The 14,446-nt window shown below is 43.5% G+C and overlaps 1 protein-coding gene across 1 annotated transcript in view; it reads left to right on the plus strand.

The window, feature by feature from the left end:
• The window catches only part of LOC131901788 (tetratricopeptide repeat protein 7B-like), a gene marked incomplete at its 5' end in the record, with an annotated part of 99,874 nt that overhangs the window by 19,002 nt on the left and 66,426 nt on the right, over window positions 1-14,446 (plus strand). Inside the window, one exon of the mRNA XM_059252864.1 lies at window positions 2,571-2,731. Within this exon, the coding sequence (XP_059108847.1) occupies window positions 2,571-2,731 (161 nt within the window). The remainder of the gene's footprint in view (window positions 1-2,570; window positions 2,732-14,446) is intronic.

The raw sequence follows: 14,446 nt of genomic DNA on the forward strand, positions 1-14,446 counted from the left end.
GAGCTGGGCACTGCTCTCAGAGGAAGCCAGCTCCTCCCAGCAAAGACCCTGGGGCCCAAGGCAGTTTGAGCATGTGCTGTGAAGACAGAAGGCCTAGGCTGGTCCAGCCTGGGGTCAGATGGCACCATGAGTGCAGGACGGGGCATGTACCCTGACTCCAGGGGTCACCAAAGAGCCTTCGTTGCTAACAGGAATGGGGTAGTGTTTCATAGTGGAGATTTAGTCACTGGCTGGAACCTGATGGTCACAGAGTATCCAGGCCTAACTGGAAAATGCCAGAAGGTGTCAACAAGAGACACCAGACCCTTTAAAATGCATAAATGATATGAACACTTACACTGTTGCATGTTCTTGCTGGAAGGCCAAGCCTTGCTGGTCTTCATCTTCCCCAAGGCAGCTTGAGCTGCCTTTCACATTCTAGTACCCTCATTCCCTCCCAGCTGTTCTAGAAACTGTAGCCATATGCTTGCCAGCCCACCAGGTGCCAGGCATTGGTGGTGACCCCAGCACATTCCTGAGCACAGACTGGAAGGGTGAATCGGAGGCTGGTTGTCAAGATATGTCATGCCCTATAGGCTGGGCTGAGGTATGCATTACCCTTCCCAGTTGCCTTAGAATAGTGCTAAGAAGTAGCTTCCATTGACAGCCTGGGAACAGATGCCTGCCCTAGAAAGATGTATCACCTGGTGGAGTATGGCTCACAGCTAGATTGGTGAGGAGCTGCCACTGCAGCAGAGGTGGGCTGAACACTGGCCATCTGTTCTCCCTTCACCTCCTCATGAAGCCACCTTCCTTATGTAATATCAGTCCTTTTCACCTGGGGTTGCAGGAAGAGAGGGCCCATGCCTGCCATTGTTGTTGCCTTGGCACTTGAACACTGCTGGTGTGTGTTTGACACCCAGTAAGACTTTTAAATTAAGGAGCCAGCTCTGAATTCCTCAATCCACTTCCCTCTAAAGATGCCATTTTGAGCCCCATCTCTGTTCCTAAATACTTGCCCATCCCTGCACACTAGCACCGTGATGATGGCTGCCTTTGCCTCCCTACTTCAGGCTGAGCAATGGTCACACAGGAGGTTGTCGTCCCAGAGAGTGGAGACTTTTGGGTACAACTCATCCACAAGGATTGTAGGCATGTCATGTTGAATCACCAGAGCTTTAAGTGAGTGTGTCCTGCTAACTGGGACAGAGGTCGTGACCCTTGTGGAGAGGGATCAGAATAGCTAGTCACCCCCTTTCCATCACTCTGCAGGATGATGTACTCGAGTTGTCTCACCTCTCTGCACTTGAGCTTTCTCCCTGCCAATGAAGCATGTAGTCAGCTCTGGCAGCCACGACTCTAGGGTTCAAAGAAGGAAGCCTCCGTGGCCAGCATGTAAGGTGCAGGGTCATGGAGAACTACAGTTCAGAGTGGAAAATCGTCCTGTGTTCAGGAAAAAAAAAAAGGAAGTCGGGGATTCTCCTAATGGCTGAGATTCCTGAAGATATGGGAAGAGGCAGGAGAGCTGAAGGATAGAGTTGGAGGCCGCACAGGAAGGAGTCCCCTGTGCGGGTATGTTAGAGTGCCTCTGTCCCCAGCTCTGTTTTGAAATTCAACTTCAGATTCTCCTTTCTATTAAACCTGTGAGCTCTAACGTGTTCAAATAACTATTGTACATGTAACCCTGGCCTCCGTGCCCCTTTAATCTTCCTTATTAAAGAACATGCTGTGAGATGACTCAGTGGATAAGGTTCTGCCTCTGGCACATCTGTAGCCACAGCACTGTGGGGCAGACAAGGTGGATCCTGGGAGCTCTGGATTCAGTGAGACTCTGCCTCAAAAAATGAAGGTGGAGAGTGATGGAGAAAACACCCCATGCCAACCCTTAGCCTCTATATACTCATCTACAGGCAAGCACACATGTATACACCACATACACAGAACATGTTGAACAGCTGTTGCATTATGGTTAAAACTGTGTCTGGACCTGCTTGGATTTGGATACATCTGCTTTGCAAGTGGCTCTGTAATTTGTTTCTTGCATCCAATTATTTTGGGATGTAGTTTGGAAAGGTGTGGGGGTTTTGTTTGTTTGCATATTTCCTTCATGTCCAGTGGAGATCCAGAATCTGGTCCTTAGAAAGCTATGTTAAAGGTTTCATAGCCTATGAAGTATTTTAATTTCAGTAATACTATGAAAAGGGAGAATGGTTCAGTTAATCAGCTTAATCCCATTAAGAATCCTTGGTAGTTTGCTTGTGTCTCCATGTACAGTGAAATCATCTTAGACATAATCAAAAGTACATCGGTTCTGTGGGGACCAAAAATTAGAAAGTGTTTATTTAGAAAGATGGAAAAGGCATGTGGGCAGTTAAGTAGAGAAGTGGGCTCTCTCCAGTCCCCTTGTCAGTCCTATTACTGCTGAAAAGGATGTGCTCCCTTGTTTGGTCGATGTCCTGGGGCTGCCATGAAGTTGCCCCATAAAATGTGGATGCAGTACGATGTGAAACAGCTCACAGTGAACCTTATGTAACCATGACCTCTTTCTGGGTGACTGTTTAAACATTCCTTTTGGTCTTGTTTTAAACCAGATACCAGAAGCTCTAGGGTACGTCCGTCAAGCTCTTCAGCTCCAAGGTGATGATGCCAACTCCCTGCACCTCCTCGCTCTCCTGTTGTCAGCCCAGAAGCATTACCACGACGCTCTCAACATCATCGACATGGCCCTGAGTGAATATCCAGAAAATTTTATGTGAGTGATCCCACCATTGACCTTCCCTTACTCTAGAATTATTGAATGAACTTCACTCTCCTTTCTAGTCTGCCAGATGTGAGCCCATCACGAACACTCAAGGGGGACAGAGAATGTCTGTTGAACCCCCTCCCACTCTACCCTCATACTTTAACAAGCTGTTTCCTAGCTACCCCAAAGCAGCTCAGGTCACCCTCATCCATTCTTCCCTACTGTGTTCCCTGGAATACACGTGATTGTACCAATATGGTGGATGAATATTTTAATAGTTTTCAAGAAAAATATTGTAAATACTAATACCAATAGACTTGGCTGTGACAAAAATTCTGTTAAACTCCAGTGACTGGAATATGGGAAGTATTGCTTTAGAGACTGTTTGCCCTGTGTCCCTTGAGAGCTCCCACTAGTTCTAGGAGATTATCCTGTAACTTGGATCAGGGTACTTTACCTCTCTGAGCCTAGGTTAATCCCTAGGAAATATATTTCCTTGAATAAGTTAATCAGTAAGTATCCATGCTGTAAGAATCATTATTGGAAGCAGCCACAGGCTTGAACCTGCCTGTCCATCATCACATCTGTCCTCTGAGTCACATTTTTTCTTGAGCCCATGGATGTGGGATCCATTGACTCTATGCCCTGGTGGTTAGGCATTGTGGAGAACATTGTCTTCTGGGCTACTGGGTTACCGTTTTTTTTTTTTTTTTTTTGGTTTTTCGAGACAGAGTTTCTCTGTGTAGCTTTGCGCCTTTCCTGGAACTCGCTTTGGAGACCAGGCTGGCCTCGAACTCACAGAGATCCGCCTGGCTCTGCCTCCCGAGTGCTGGGATTAAAGGCGTGCGCCACCACCGCCCGGCTGGGTTACCGTTTTATCCTCGGTGGAGCTTAGTTACCAGTACACTGTGGCCAGAAATAGTAAACACTCCTGTAGGCCGGAAGGTTCTAACTGTCTACACGGCTGCAGATCCAGTAACAGGGTGGGGACAGCTTGGGGGTAAGGGAGCATGGGGAGAAGGGAGGAATGTGGAAGGTGGCCCTACTTTCTCTCTACTTTCAGAAGTGCAGCAGTAGTGTATAAATGAGTCAGCTCTGGCTTGATCTCCTGGCCTCATCCCCTCCTGGTGTTTTTAATTAGTGCTTTTTCATCTCTCCTTGGAAAATTGGTTCACACATTTCCTTTGTAAGCATTTCTTTGTCTTTAAGGAAGGGACTCTTCTTCCCTTGTAGAGCCGTCGTCTCCTTACAATCTAGGAAGCCTCTGACTGGGGTTCTCTTCTGTAGCCTGAGCTTTTTGCAGAGCGAACTAAAGATCTTTGCTACAGTTTTGCTTCTTGAACATCTCAGACTTGCTCTTGTGACACCTGTGTATTGTTGGATTTTATCCCACGATGTTTCTCCCTGTAGAATCTCCAAGTGTTTAAATTACTTTAAAAAGTGTTTGGTCCTTTCTCCACCTTGATAGAGCAGTAAAGTACAACGTGATACAATTGAATTTGATCTCTCCTGTCAGTATTTATAAAGCACCCTTCTCTGATTCTTACCTCCAACACACACGTGTCCATGTGTGAGCGCACACCCACTCCCCTCATTAGATATTACATTCCAGCGTGTGGCTCCTGTTTCAGAAGCTCACACTAGCACTCTAGAGGAGCTTCCTAGACTACTAGCCACACTGTACAGTGAGCAATAAACAGTGATGGCTAAGGTGGTAATGCCTCCAATGACGGCAGCTGACAGCCTTTTCAAGCAGTGGAGATATTTGAGGAATGCAAGCCTGTTGTTTTAATGTTAAGCTGGAAGCTGGAAAAAGCAGAGCATATGGCAGCAGGTCTGAGAACAGCCCATGACTTGTTTACTTTTCAAATATTTGTATTTTTTCCTTTGTGATGGGAACTTCTCCCCAAGAATACTTACTAAAAGTTGAGACCCGATGTGGGTTCCATAGTTCCCTCCTGGCCTGGGTAAAACCTGTGTTAGCACCAACCTAAACAAGAGTGACTGTCTTGTTCCAACTGCAAGGAATTATGTTTGTCCTTGATAAGTTTGTCCCCAGCAGAACTTTAGACTCTGAAGCCTAGAGTTACCTCTAGTTTCGTTTATCCCTAAGCCACAGATAGTAACAACCTCAGAGTTGATATTATGTTCGAACTTATTCCCTGGGAATGAAAATCCTTCCCCTAGGGTCAGCCCTGTTTGTCCTGTTGAGCTGTTGCCAGATAACCTAGCCGAAGGTTCTCGTAGAAGCAGCTGGTCCTCCAGCATTACCCCGTCTGCAGTAGTCTGTTTTCCATGACTATAACAAAAACAACCTGGAGCTGGGTTAATATTTGTGAAAGAGATTCATTTATATATTTATCTAGAGGTCCAAGGGCTTGGTTTTAGATTTTGCTCATCTTTGATGAGGGTCTCCTTGGCTGTATTGTATCTATTGCATGGTAGATGGTATGTGGAGGGAACACATACACAAAGGAGAAGTCACAGAGTGAACAGGAATCAAGAGAACAGGAGTGGTCCAGCCTTGCACTTTTATAGCAATCTATACACAAGAAAATTAACTAGGGTCCCATAAGAATTACATCATTTACTTAGAAGAGCAGAGTCCCCAGTGACATAATTACCTTGTACTAGGACCCTCTTAAATCCAATATCACCACACTGAGGATCAAGCTTCCAACACCAGAACACTTGGGGGACACACAAACCATGACCAAAGCATATGCTATATGCTTTGGTTTGGAAGTATGTCCTCCAAAGACTATTGTGTTGAGGCTCCCCAAGGTGATGCTTTGGCGAAGTACTTTGGATCTTAAAGGGTAGTATCTTGGTTACCTTTCTATTGCTATGGCAAATACCATGACCAAGGTAACTTATAAAAGAAAATGATTATTGGGGGCTTACAGTTTCAGAGGATGAGTCCATGACCATTATGGCAGGGAGCGTGGCATGTAGGCATGGCACTAGAGCAGTATCTAAGAGCTTACATCTTGATCTCTTTTTTTTTTTTTTTTTTTTTTTTTTTTTGGTTTTTCGAGACAGGGTTTCTCTGTGTAGCTTTGCGCCTTTCCTGGAACTCACTTGGTAGCCCAGGCTGGCCTCGAACTCACAGAGATCCGCCTGGCTCTGCCTCCCAAGTGCTGGGATTAAAGGCGTGCGCCACCACCGCCCGGCTACATCTTGATCTCAAGCCTGAGGCATGGAGAGAGCTAATCAGGAACAACATGTCCTTTTGAAATCTCAAAGCCTGCCCCCAGTGACACCTTCTCCAGTGAGGCTACACCTCCTCATCCTTCCCAAATGGTTCCAAGTATTTGAAATATGAGCCTGTGGGGGCCATTCTCATTCAACCCACCACAGGTGGATTGTATCTGATAGAAATTTCTAGCCGGGCGGTGGTGGCGCATGCCTTTAATCCCAGCACTCGGGAGGCAGAGGCAGGCGGATCTCTGTGAGTTCGAGGCCAGCCTGGTCTCCAAAGTGAGTTCCAGGAAAGGCGCAAAGCTACACAGAGAAACCCTGTCTCAAAAACCAAAAAAAAAAAAAAAAAAAAAGAAATTTCTAGGCTACTGGTTATTGTTATTACCACCTGTGGTATGGATAAAGAAGCATAAGGTGTTGCTAGGCTTTAGCAAGTCTAAGGTTCTGCTGGAGACATCATTAGGACCTTAGCTTGTCTTCTCTCTACTTTCTTTTTCTTTATGACCCACAAGCTGAGTTTGCTCCACTCTGAGTTCCTGCCAAGATGTCGTATCTTTGTTAGAGGCCCAAAGTGATGCAGCACTTTTTGTGACCTGGAACCTCTAGGACCATGAACTGAAGTCAGCCCTCTCTATGTTTGAGACGTTTGCTGCAGGCCTTTCAGTACAGTGTCAGAGTGGACTGTATAGCATCCTCATTCTCCATGAAATTAGAACTCATGTTTCAGTACCTTCAAAAAGCTTGACAGGGACCAGAAAGTCTAAGAGCCACCATCTCAGCCATTTTGTTGTTTGAAGCAGAACTGTAAGTGAATAAAGATTCAAAAACTGTAGGGGTTCTGAGACCCAGAAATCCTTTGGGGGTATAGGGGCAGGGTCTTATGTAGCTCAGTCTAGTGTCAAACTTAACCTTGTAGCTGAGGATGATCTGGAACTCCTGGTCCTCCTGCCTCCATTTTCCGAATACCAGGATTACAAGTGTGTGCCATCATACCCAGTTTATCACATGTTCTGGATGAAACCCAGGGCTTCATGCATGCTAAGCAAACACTGCACATGTTTCACATGAGTCACATCCTCAGCCTGACATTCCTTCCTAAAGGAACTCCAAAAGTAAACTCTGGAGAAGCTGGTGTTGTGGGCTTAATTCTGCATGGAAGGAAAGGAATGCAGATTCTTTTTATAGAAGTTAAGGGTTCAGCTGTAGGAGCTGGACAAACCTAGCTTTGAACTTCAAACCCTCAAGCTCTGAGTAAGTCACTTAATCACTTTGTCTCATCTTTTCATTTGCAGAATGTGGCTAATAAAATACCCGTATCAGAGGTTTACTGTGAGAATTGAGTTGGCTAATGGATTTATAAGGCACTTGTATTGGTAACTGCTTAGTGACTGAAAGTAATTCATATTATCACACCACCCCAGTGGCTTCAAACATATTTTAATTGTTATCAAATAATGAATAGAAACTAAAGAATGTTTATTCAGTATATTTAAGATGATAGCATAAAGCATGAATATTCATTACTTATTTAAGAAAAGAAAATTAATGGTGCCCATGAATTGCCTATACATGTATTCATTTGTGCTCACACATATATTTACAAATATTTCTCATGTAATATAATGGATGGGTTTCCTTTCTGGCCAGTCCTGTTATACTCACTTGACAGGTTAATTATTGTCTTGACTTCCATGTTGGTCATTGTCTTATCTGGTCACTGTCTATGTTTATATTTGTAAGTAATGAAGATTTTCAGTTTTGAATGTTTTATGTATTTTAAAATACAACTCAGGTACTACTTACTTTCAGTGCCTAAACTATGTTCCTGAGGTTTGGTCTTGTTGCATATTTACCCAATCTACTGTAAGTAGACATGGTCGCTTTCTTTGGGGGGCTGTGATGGAAAATGCTGCTGTAAATATTCCCTACAAGTCTCCTAGCACCTACATTCAAGGATTCTTATGGATTCTATGAGAAATGGATAGGTCATAGGTCATAGGATGTATGTTTCTGTTGTTGTTTGCTTTGATTTTTTTTTGAGACAGGGTATCTCTATGTAGCCCTGGCTGGCCTGGAGTTCACTGTGTAGATCAGGCTGGTCTTGAATTCACAGAGATCTGCCTGCCTCTGCCCCCCCAAGTGATGAGATTAAAGGTGGGCATGCACTACCATACCTGGCAGATATGTGTATTTTTGAGTTTACCAATAATTCCAAAGCTTTGGCCAGATAGTGTTCCTTCCAGTCCTAGAGCCCCTGTGACTCCTGCACCAATATTGCCAGATTTGTTCTTTGCTGCACAGTGGCCATAGGCTAACGATCACATTGTGAGCTGTGGCGTGCCCTCCTAACCAATGAGGGGGCACTGTCTTTTCGCTTGTGCACTGGTCGCTCAGTCTTCCCCTTCTGTAAAGGATGTATAGAAGTCTTTGCTTAGTTTTGACTTGGGCTGTCTTCACAGATTATGAAATTTGTGAGGTTTTTTTTGTATTTATGGTTACAAGTTCTTTTTGTTGATACAAGCTGTAATTTCTTCATATTTGCTGCTTCTCTTTTATTTTTAAAATTTATTTATTTATTATTTGTGTGTGTGTGTGTGTGTGTGTGTGTGTGTGTGTGTGTGTGTGTGTATGCCTAAGTTAGTTATGCATACCATGTGTGTTTGGGAGCCCAAAGAGCCCAGAAGAAGGTACTGGATTCCCTGGAACTGGAATGGTAGATAGTTGTGAGCTACCGTGTGGATACTGGGAACTGAACCCAGGTCTTCTTTTTTTTTTTTAATGGAAAATAATTTTTTGTTTTTGTTTTTTGAGACAGGGTTTCTCTGTAGTTTTGGTGCCTTTCCTGGATCTCACTCTATAGACCAGGCTGGCCTCGAACTCACAGAGATCCGCCTGGCTCTGCCTCCCGAGTACTGGGATTGAAGGCGTGCACCACCACTGCCTGGCAAAAATAATTTTTAACACTATATTCTGATCATATTTCCCCTCCCCCATCTCCTCCCAGATCCTCCCCAACTCCCCACCCTTTCAAATCCACTCCTTTCTCTCATTAGAAAGCAAACAGGCATCTAAATAATAATAATAATAATAATAATAATAATAATAATAATAATAATAATGATACCACTAGAATAGGACAGAACAAACAAATGGGGGAGGAGCCAAAGAAAAAGTATAAGAAACACTCGCTGTGGTAATTTGAATGTCATTGGCCCCCATAATCTTATAGGGAGTGGCACTATTAGGAGGTGTGGCTTTGTTGGAGTGGGTGTGGCCTTGCTGGAAGAAGGGTGTCACTGTGGGGATGGGCTTCGAGGTTTCCTATGCTAGGATACCACCCAGTGTCTCAGTTGACTTCCTGTTGCCTGCAAGATGTAGGACTCTCAGCTACCTCTCCAGCACCATGTCTGCCTGCCCGATGCCATGCTCCCCATCATGATGATAATGGACTGAACCTCTGAACTGTAAGCGAGCCCCAATGAAGTGTCTTCCTTTACAAGAGTTGCTGTGGCCATGATGTCTCTTCACAGCAATAGAAACCTTAACTAAGACACTTGGACACACAGAAATCCCATAAACACACACACACACACACACACACACACACACACACACACAAATATATAAGAAAAAGATCTGTAAGCTAGAAAAACGTCCTGCAAAGCATTATGAGACAAAAACCATGAACTTCTGGGCCTCCTGCCTCCTCCTTCCAAGTGATGGATTATAGACACACAGGCTATCCAGTGCTGGGGCTCAAATAGAGCCTTATGCCTGTTAGGCAAGCTCTCTATTAGCTGAGTTCCATCTCCTGCCTTGTTCCTGCAGTTTTGTTATAGATGAGTTAGGCTTCCCTATACCTTGTCATTTGTGGGTCTCATGACCATTCTAAGCCTTTTCGTGCAAATCAGATTGTCAAGTTCCACCCAAAAAACCTTAATTTTGACTGGGATTACATTAAATATAATAGCTCAGTTTGGGGAGAATTACCAGTTTTTGACAGTGGCTTTTTAAATTCTTGGCCATGTATAACTGTAATGAATTAGGCCTTTAAAAATATTTTATAAGGGGCTAGAGAGGTGGCTCAGCAATTAGGAGAACTTCCTACTTTCTTATAGGACCCAAGTTTGAATCCCAGCACCCACATGGCAGCTCAAGCTGTCTGTAACTCCACTTCCAGAGAATTGATGCCTTCCTTAGGCCTTCATGGGCAAGCTGAGACACACATGTGGTACACAGATGTACATGGAAGCAAAACACTCATACACATACAATTTTAAAAACTAGAGGAATAATAATAACATTAATAATAATATCATCTTTATGAAAGCCAAGCATGTTGGGTCACTCTAACCCCAGCATTTGGGAGGTAGGGCAGAAGGATCAGGAGTTGAAGGCCAGCCTAGGAGATAGTGAGACTATCATGTAGATGTAACCAACCGTCTTATTAAATAAGAAACACAGAGCCAATACAGACATGAAAGCCAAGAGGTCAGAGCAATAGCTAAGAGCTAAAAACCTTACCCTTCACTGTCAATGTACCCCTCTGAAAGAGAGCTACTTCCTGTGTCTGTCTTTTTTTATAGAATTTCTGTTCTGCCTTCTCATTGGTTGTAAACCCAACCACATGACCACCTCGTCACTGCCTGTCTGTACAGACCTCCAGGTCTTCTATGGTTGGTATTGAGATTAAAGGCGTGTGTCTCCAATGCTGGCTGTATCCTTGAACACACAGAGATCTACTTAGCTCTACCTACCAAGTGCTGGGATTAAAGGCATGCGCCACCAACCGCCCAGCTTTCGCTATGGCTTGCTAATAGCTCTGACCCCCAGGCAACTTTATTTATTAACATACAAGTCACATTTCAGTACAAATAAAATATCACCATACTATCACAAACAAAACATGTCGTTAGGAAGTTCTGCAATTTTATTCATAAATATTTTGTCCATGTTTTACTAGGGTTATTCTTAGTTCCCTAGAAAATCTTTTGGTTTTTTTTATATACAGTTTATATATGTAAAATGTTTTTAATTAGATTTGTTACCTACTTGCCATTAGAATGGATACTGACTTTTGAATACTTTTCTTAGTCCAGTTAAATTCTTAATAATTCAAATAATTTATATATCAATTATTTTGGAATTTCTGCACAGATAATTTTTTGTTGTTGGTTTTTTTTGTTTGTTTGTTTTGTTTTGTTTTGATTTTTAGAGACAGGGTTTAGAGACATCTGTGTAGCTTTGCACCTTTCCTGGAACTCACTCTGTAGCCCAGGCTGGCCTCGAACTCACAGAGATCTGCCTGGCTCTGCCTCCTGAGTGCTGGGATTAAAGGCATGCACCACCACCGCCCTGCTACACAGATAATTTTTATCAGAAATAATTAAAATTATTTTTTCTCTAAACTCACTTTTTTTTAACCTTACCTCATTATATGTTAGTGCCTTCAGCACATTTGAATGAAATTCTTTCACTGTTTTGCCATCAGATATTTATGCTTATTATGGAGTTGTTTGCAAATATTGCTTAAGAGATAGAGGATGTTTCCTTATTCCTCATTTGCTAAGCAATGGTTTTTTTGTTTTGGTTTGGTTTGGTTTTGGTTTTGGTTTTTTGAGACAGGGTTTCTCTGTGTAATAGCCCTGACTGTCCTGGAACTCACTTTGTAGGCCAGGCTGGCCTCAAACTCACAGAGATCCACCTGCCTCTGCCTCCCGAGTGCTGGGATTAAAGGCATGTGCTACTACCACCTGGCAGAAATGTTTTTATTAATCAAAAATGATACTGAATTTCATAAAATGGTTATTTTGCATCTTCTGAGATGATTGTATGACTTGACTCCTTTAATCTATGAATATTATATTGATATTTTTAAATGTTAAACTAGCCATGTCTTCTTATAATAATTCCATTTTGATTATGATAAGCTAATTTCTTATGGATTTCCTTGGCCAATTTTTAAAAGGATTTTCTATTTATGTTTACATTCAAAATAGACCTGTAATTTTCTTTGTTCTTATATCCCCATCATATTTTCAAAATATCTGGGTTAGGCTGGGCTCCCAAAATGATATGGAATGCCCCCTTTTTATTTTCAAGCTGACATGCTCTGACATGAGCAATTTATGTAAGAATTTGTGTTAGAATTTTTATATTAAGATTACATTAAGGGCCGGGCGGTGGTGGTGCACGCCTTTAATCCCAGCACTTGGGAGGCAGAGGCAGGTGGATCTCTGTGAGTTCGAGGACACAAAGCTACACAGAGAAACCCTGTCTCAAAAAAAAAGAAAAAAAAAGATTACATTAAGGAGCAGCCCACCCAGACATCCTGTGAGTATCTGCAGGTCAAGATTCATGAGGTAAACAGTCTTCTTCTTAGGTCCAGCCTCCTATCAAAGGCAAATTTAAGGGCACATTTCTTACATCATTACTCAGCTCAGGCACAGTGATGGCCTCTGTAATCACTAAATCAAAACACTGCTCAAGAGGAGGCTTCAACTTAAACTGAGTTCCTTTGAGAATATGTAGGCAAGTTTTATTATTTTTTATTTTATGTGTATGAGTATTTGCCAGCATGCATATAAATGAACCACGTATGTGACTGGTGCCCACAGAGGCTAGAAGAGGGTGTCAGATCCCAGAACTGTTGTCACAGATGGTTGTAAGTCTACATATGCATGCTGGGAAGTTAACTGAAGAACAGTAGGTACTCTCAACCACTGAGCATCTCTCCAGATCCGTTTCTCATCATGCCTGTTACAGTGTGCTGTGTGGATGTTAGAGGTCGTTACTGCTGAGTAGATGACTGCCTCTGTGAATGGTTTGTGTCCAGGTCTTTTCAGGTTCCACGGGTGTAAAAAGGAACATGACCACCTGGAAAACCTCCCCCAGGTGTGAGGGCTAGGGAGCCTTGCAGAGAAGGTGTTTCTGAAGATCTGCGTCCTCTGAGCCGGAGAGGTGGATGTTTTTAGTTGCAAACACACCTGAAGGTGTCCACATACCATAAAGATCCAAACTTGTGTTTGAAAAGTCACTTTCTTGTGCTTTGTCTAACACTTGATGGTTTTATAGAAGTGCTCTCGAACTGGTACCCTCACTAGTAAATAGTACATGAGAAAGTGTGAGTATGTTCTCTACTTAAACAGGGAAAAAACCAAATTTCAGACCAATGACGAAACAACTGGAGAGTTACATAACCAACCACGCTTGTCTCGGGGCAAGCGGGAGGTCCAGGGAGCCGGGGAGTTACTGTTTAAAGGATACAGAACAGTTTGCCAGATGAAGAGTTCTGAAGGCTAGCAAGATATAGTTCAGTCAGTAAAGCGCTTGCTGCGAAAACATAAGCACTTGAGTTCTACCTCTAGAACACACATAGGAAGCTATATGTAGGGGCTGGAGAGATGGCTCAGTGGTTAAGAGCACTGGCTGCTGTCCTAGAGGACCAGGGTTCATTCAATTCCCAGCACCCACATAGTGGCTCACAACTGTCTATAACTCCAGTTCCAGAGTATCCAAAACTCTTTCTGGCCTCTGCAGGCATTACACACATGTGGGGCATAGACATGCAGGCAGGCAAAACATCCATACACATAAAATGTTTTACAAGGCCATGTGTGGTAGTATGTCTTTATAATCCTTGCATTGAGAAGGTGGGGACAGGCAACTCCCCACTGGCCAGTTAGCCCAATCAGTGAGCTCCAGGCCAGTGCTAGACCCTGTCTCAAAAACAAGGTATATAGCACCTGAGGAACAATGACTGAGGTTGACCTCCAGCCTCTGTATGCACACACACACACAAATTCTGGAGACGGATGGTACTATGGGGGCACAGCATTGTGAATATACTTGAATGCCATTGAACCATATACTTAAAAATAGCCAAAATGGCAAATTTTATACTATATATGTTTTACTGCATTTATTAAAACAACAACTTTCTTGACTTTTATTGTTGATGTGCTTGGGTATAGGATGGTTTCCAGTAAGTATTCTTCAGAATTAGATGACTAGGGACTCTTGGTCTGGATCATTAAACCAGTATTCTTTCAGAACAGACTTGCTGAGTCAAGGTGACTTATCTCACACACTATCCCGACATATGTCACCTTTCTGTGAGGTTTGGGTATTTGGTGAGGTCTTTGGTAAACTGGGGTGCTTGTTAGGAGTAGCACCCCAATCCACTGACCAATGAATGGCTCAGAGGCCAACACAGGGTTTCCAACCAAAGACTGGGAAGACTGGAAGTGTTTGCAGCTGTGTTTGTTTGGGGGGGGGGGGGGGTTGTTCCTTCCTGGGTGACCAGAAGCAGCCAGCCCCAATGTGATGGGTGGTGCTCCCTATACCTCTTTCCCATGTTCACCTAGTCAGGCACTTCTGGTTTAAATTCCTCAAGTAAGCCAGGTGGTGATGGCGCACGCCTTTAATCCCAGCACTTGGGAGGCAGAGGCAGGCACATCTCTATAAGTTTGAGGCCAGCCTGGTCTACAGAGTGAGTTCCAGGACAGGCTCCAAAGCTGCACA

The sequence above is a fragment of the Peromyscus eremicus genome, unplaced genomic scaffold, assembly GCF_949786415.1.
Source record: "Peromyscus eremicus unplaced genomic scaffold, PerEre_H2_v1 PerEre#2#unplaced_384, whole genome shotgun sequence".
NCBI lineage: Eukaryota > Metazoa > Chordata > Mammalia > Rodentia > Cricetidae > Peromyscus > Peromyscus eremicus.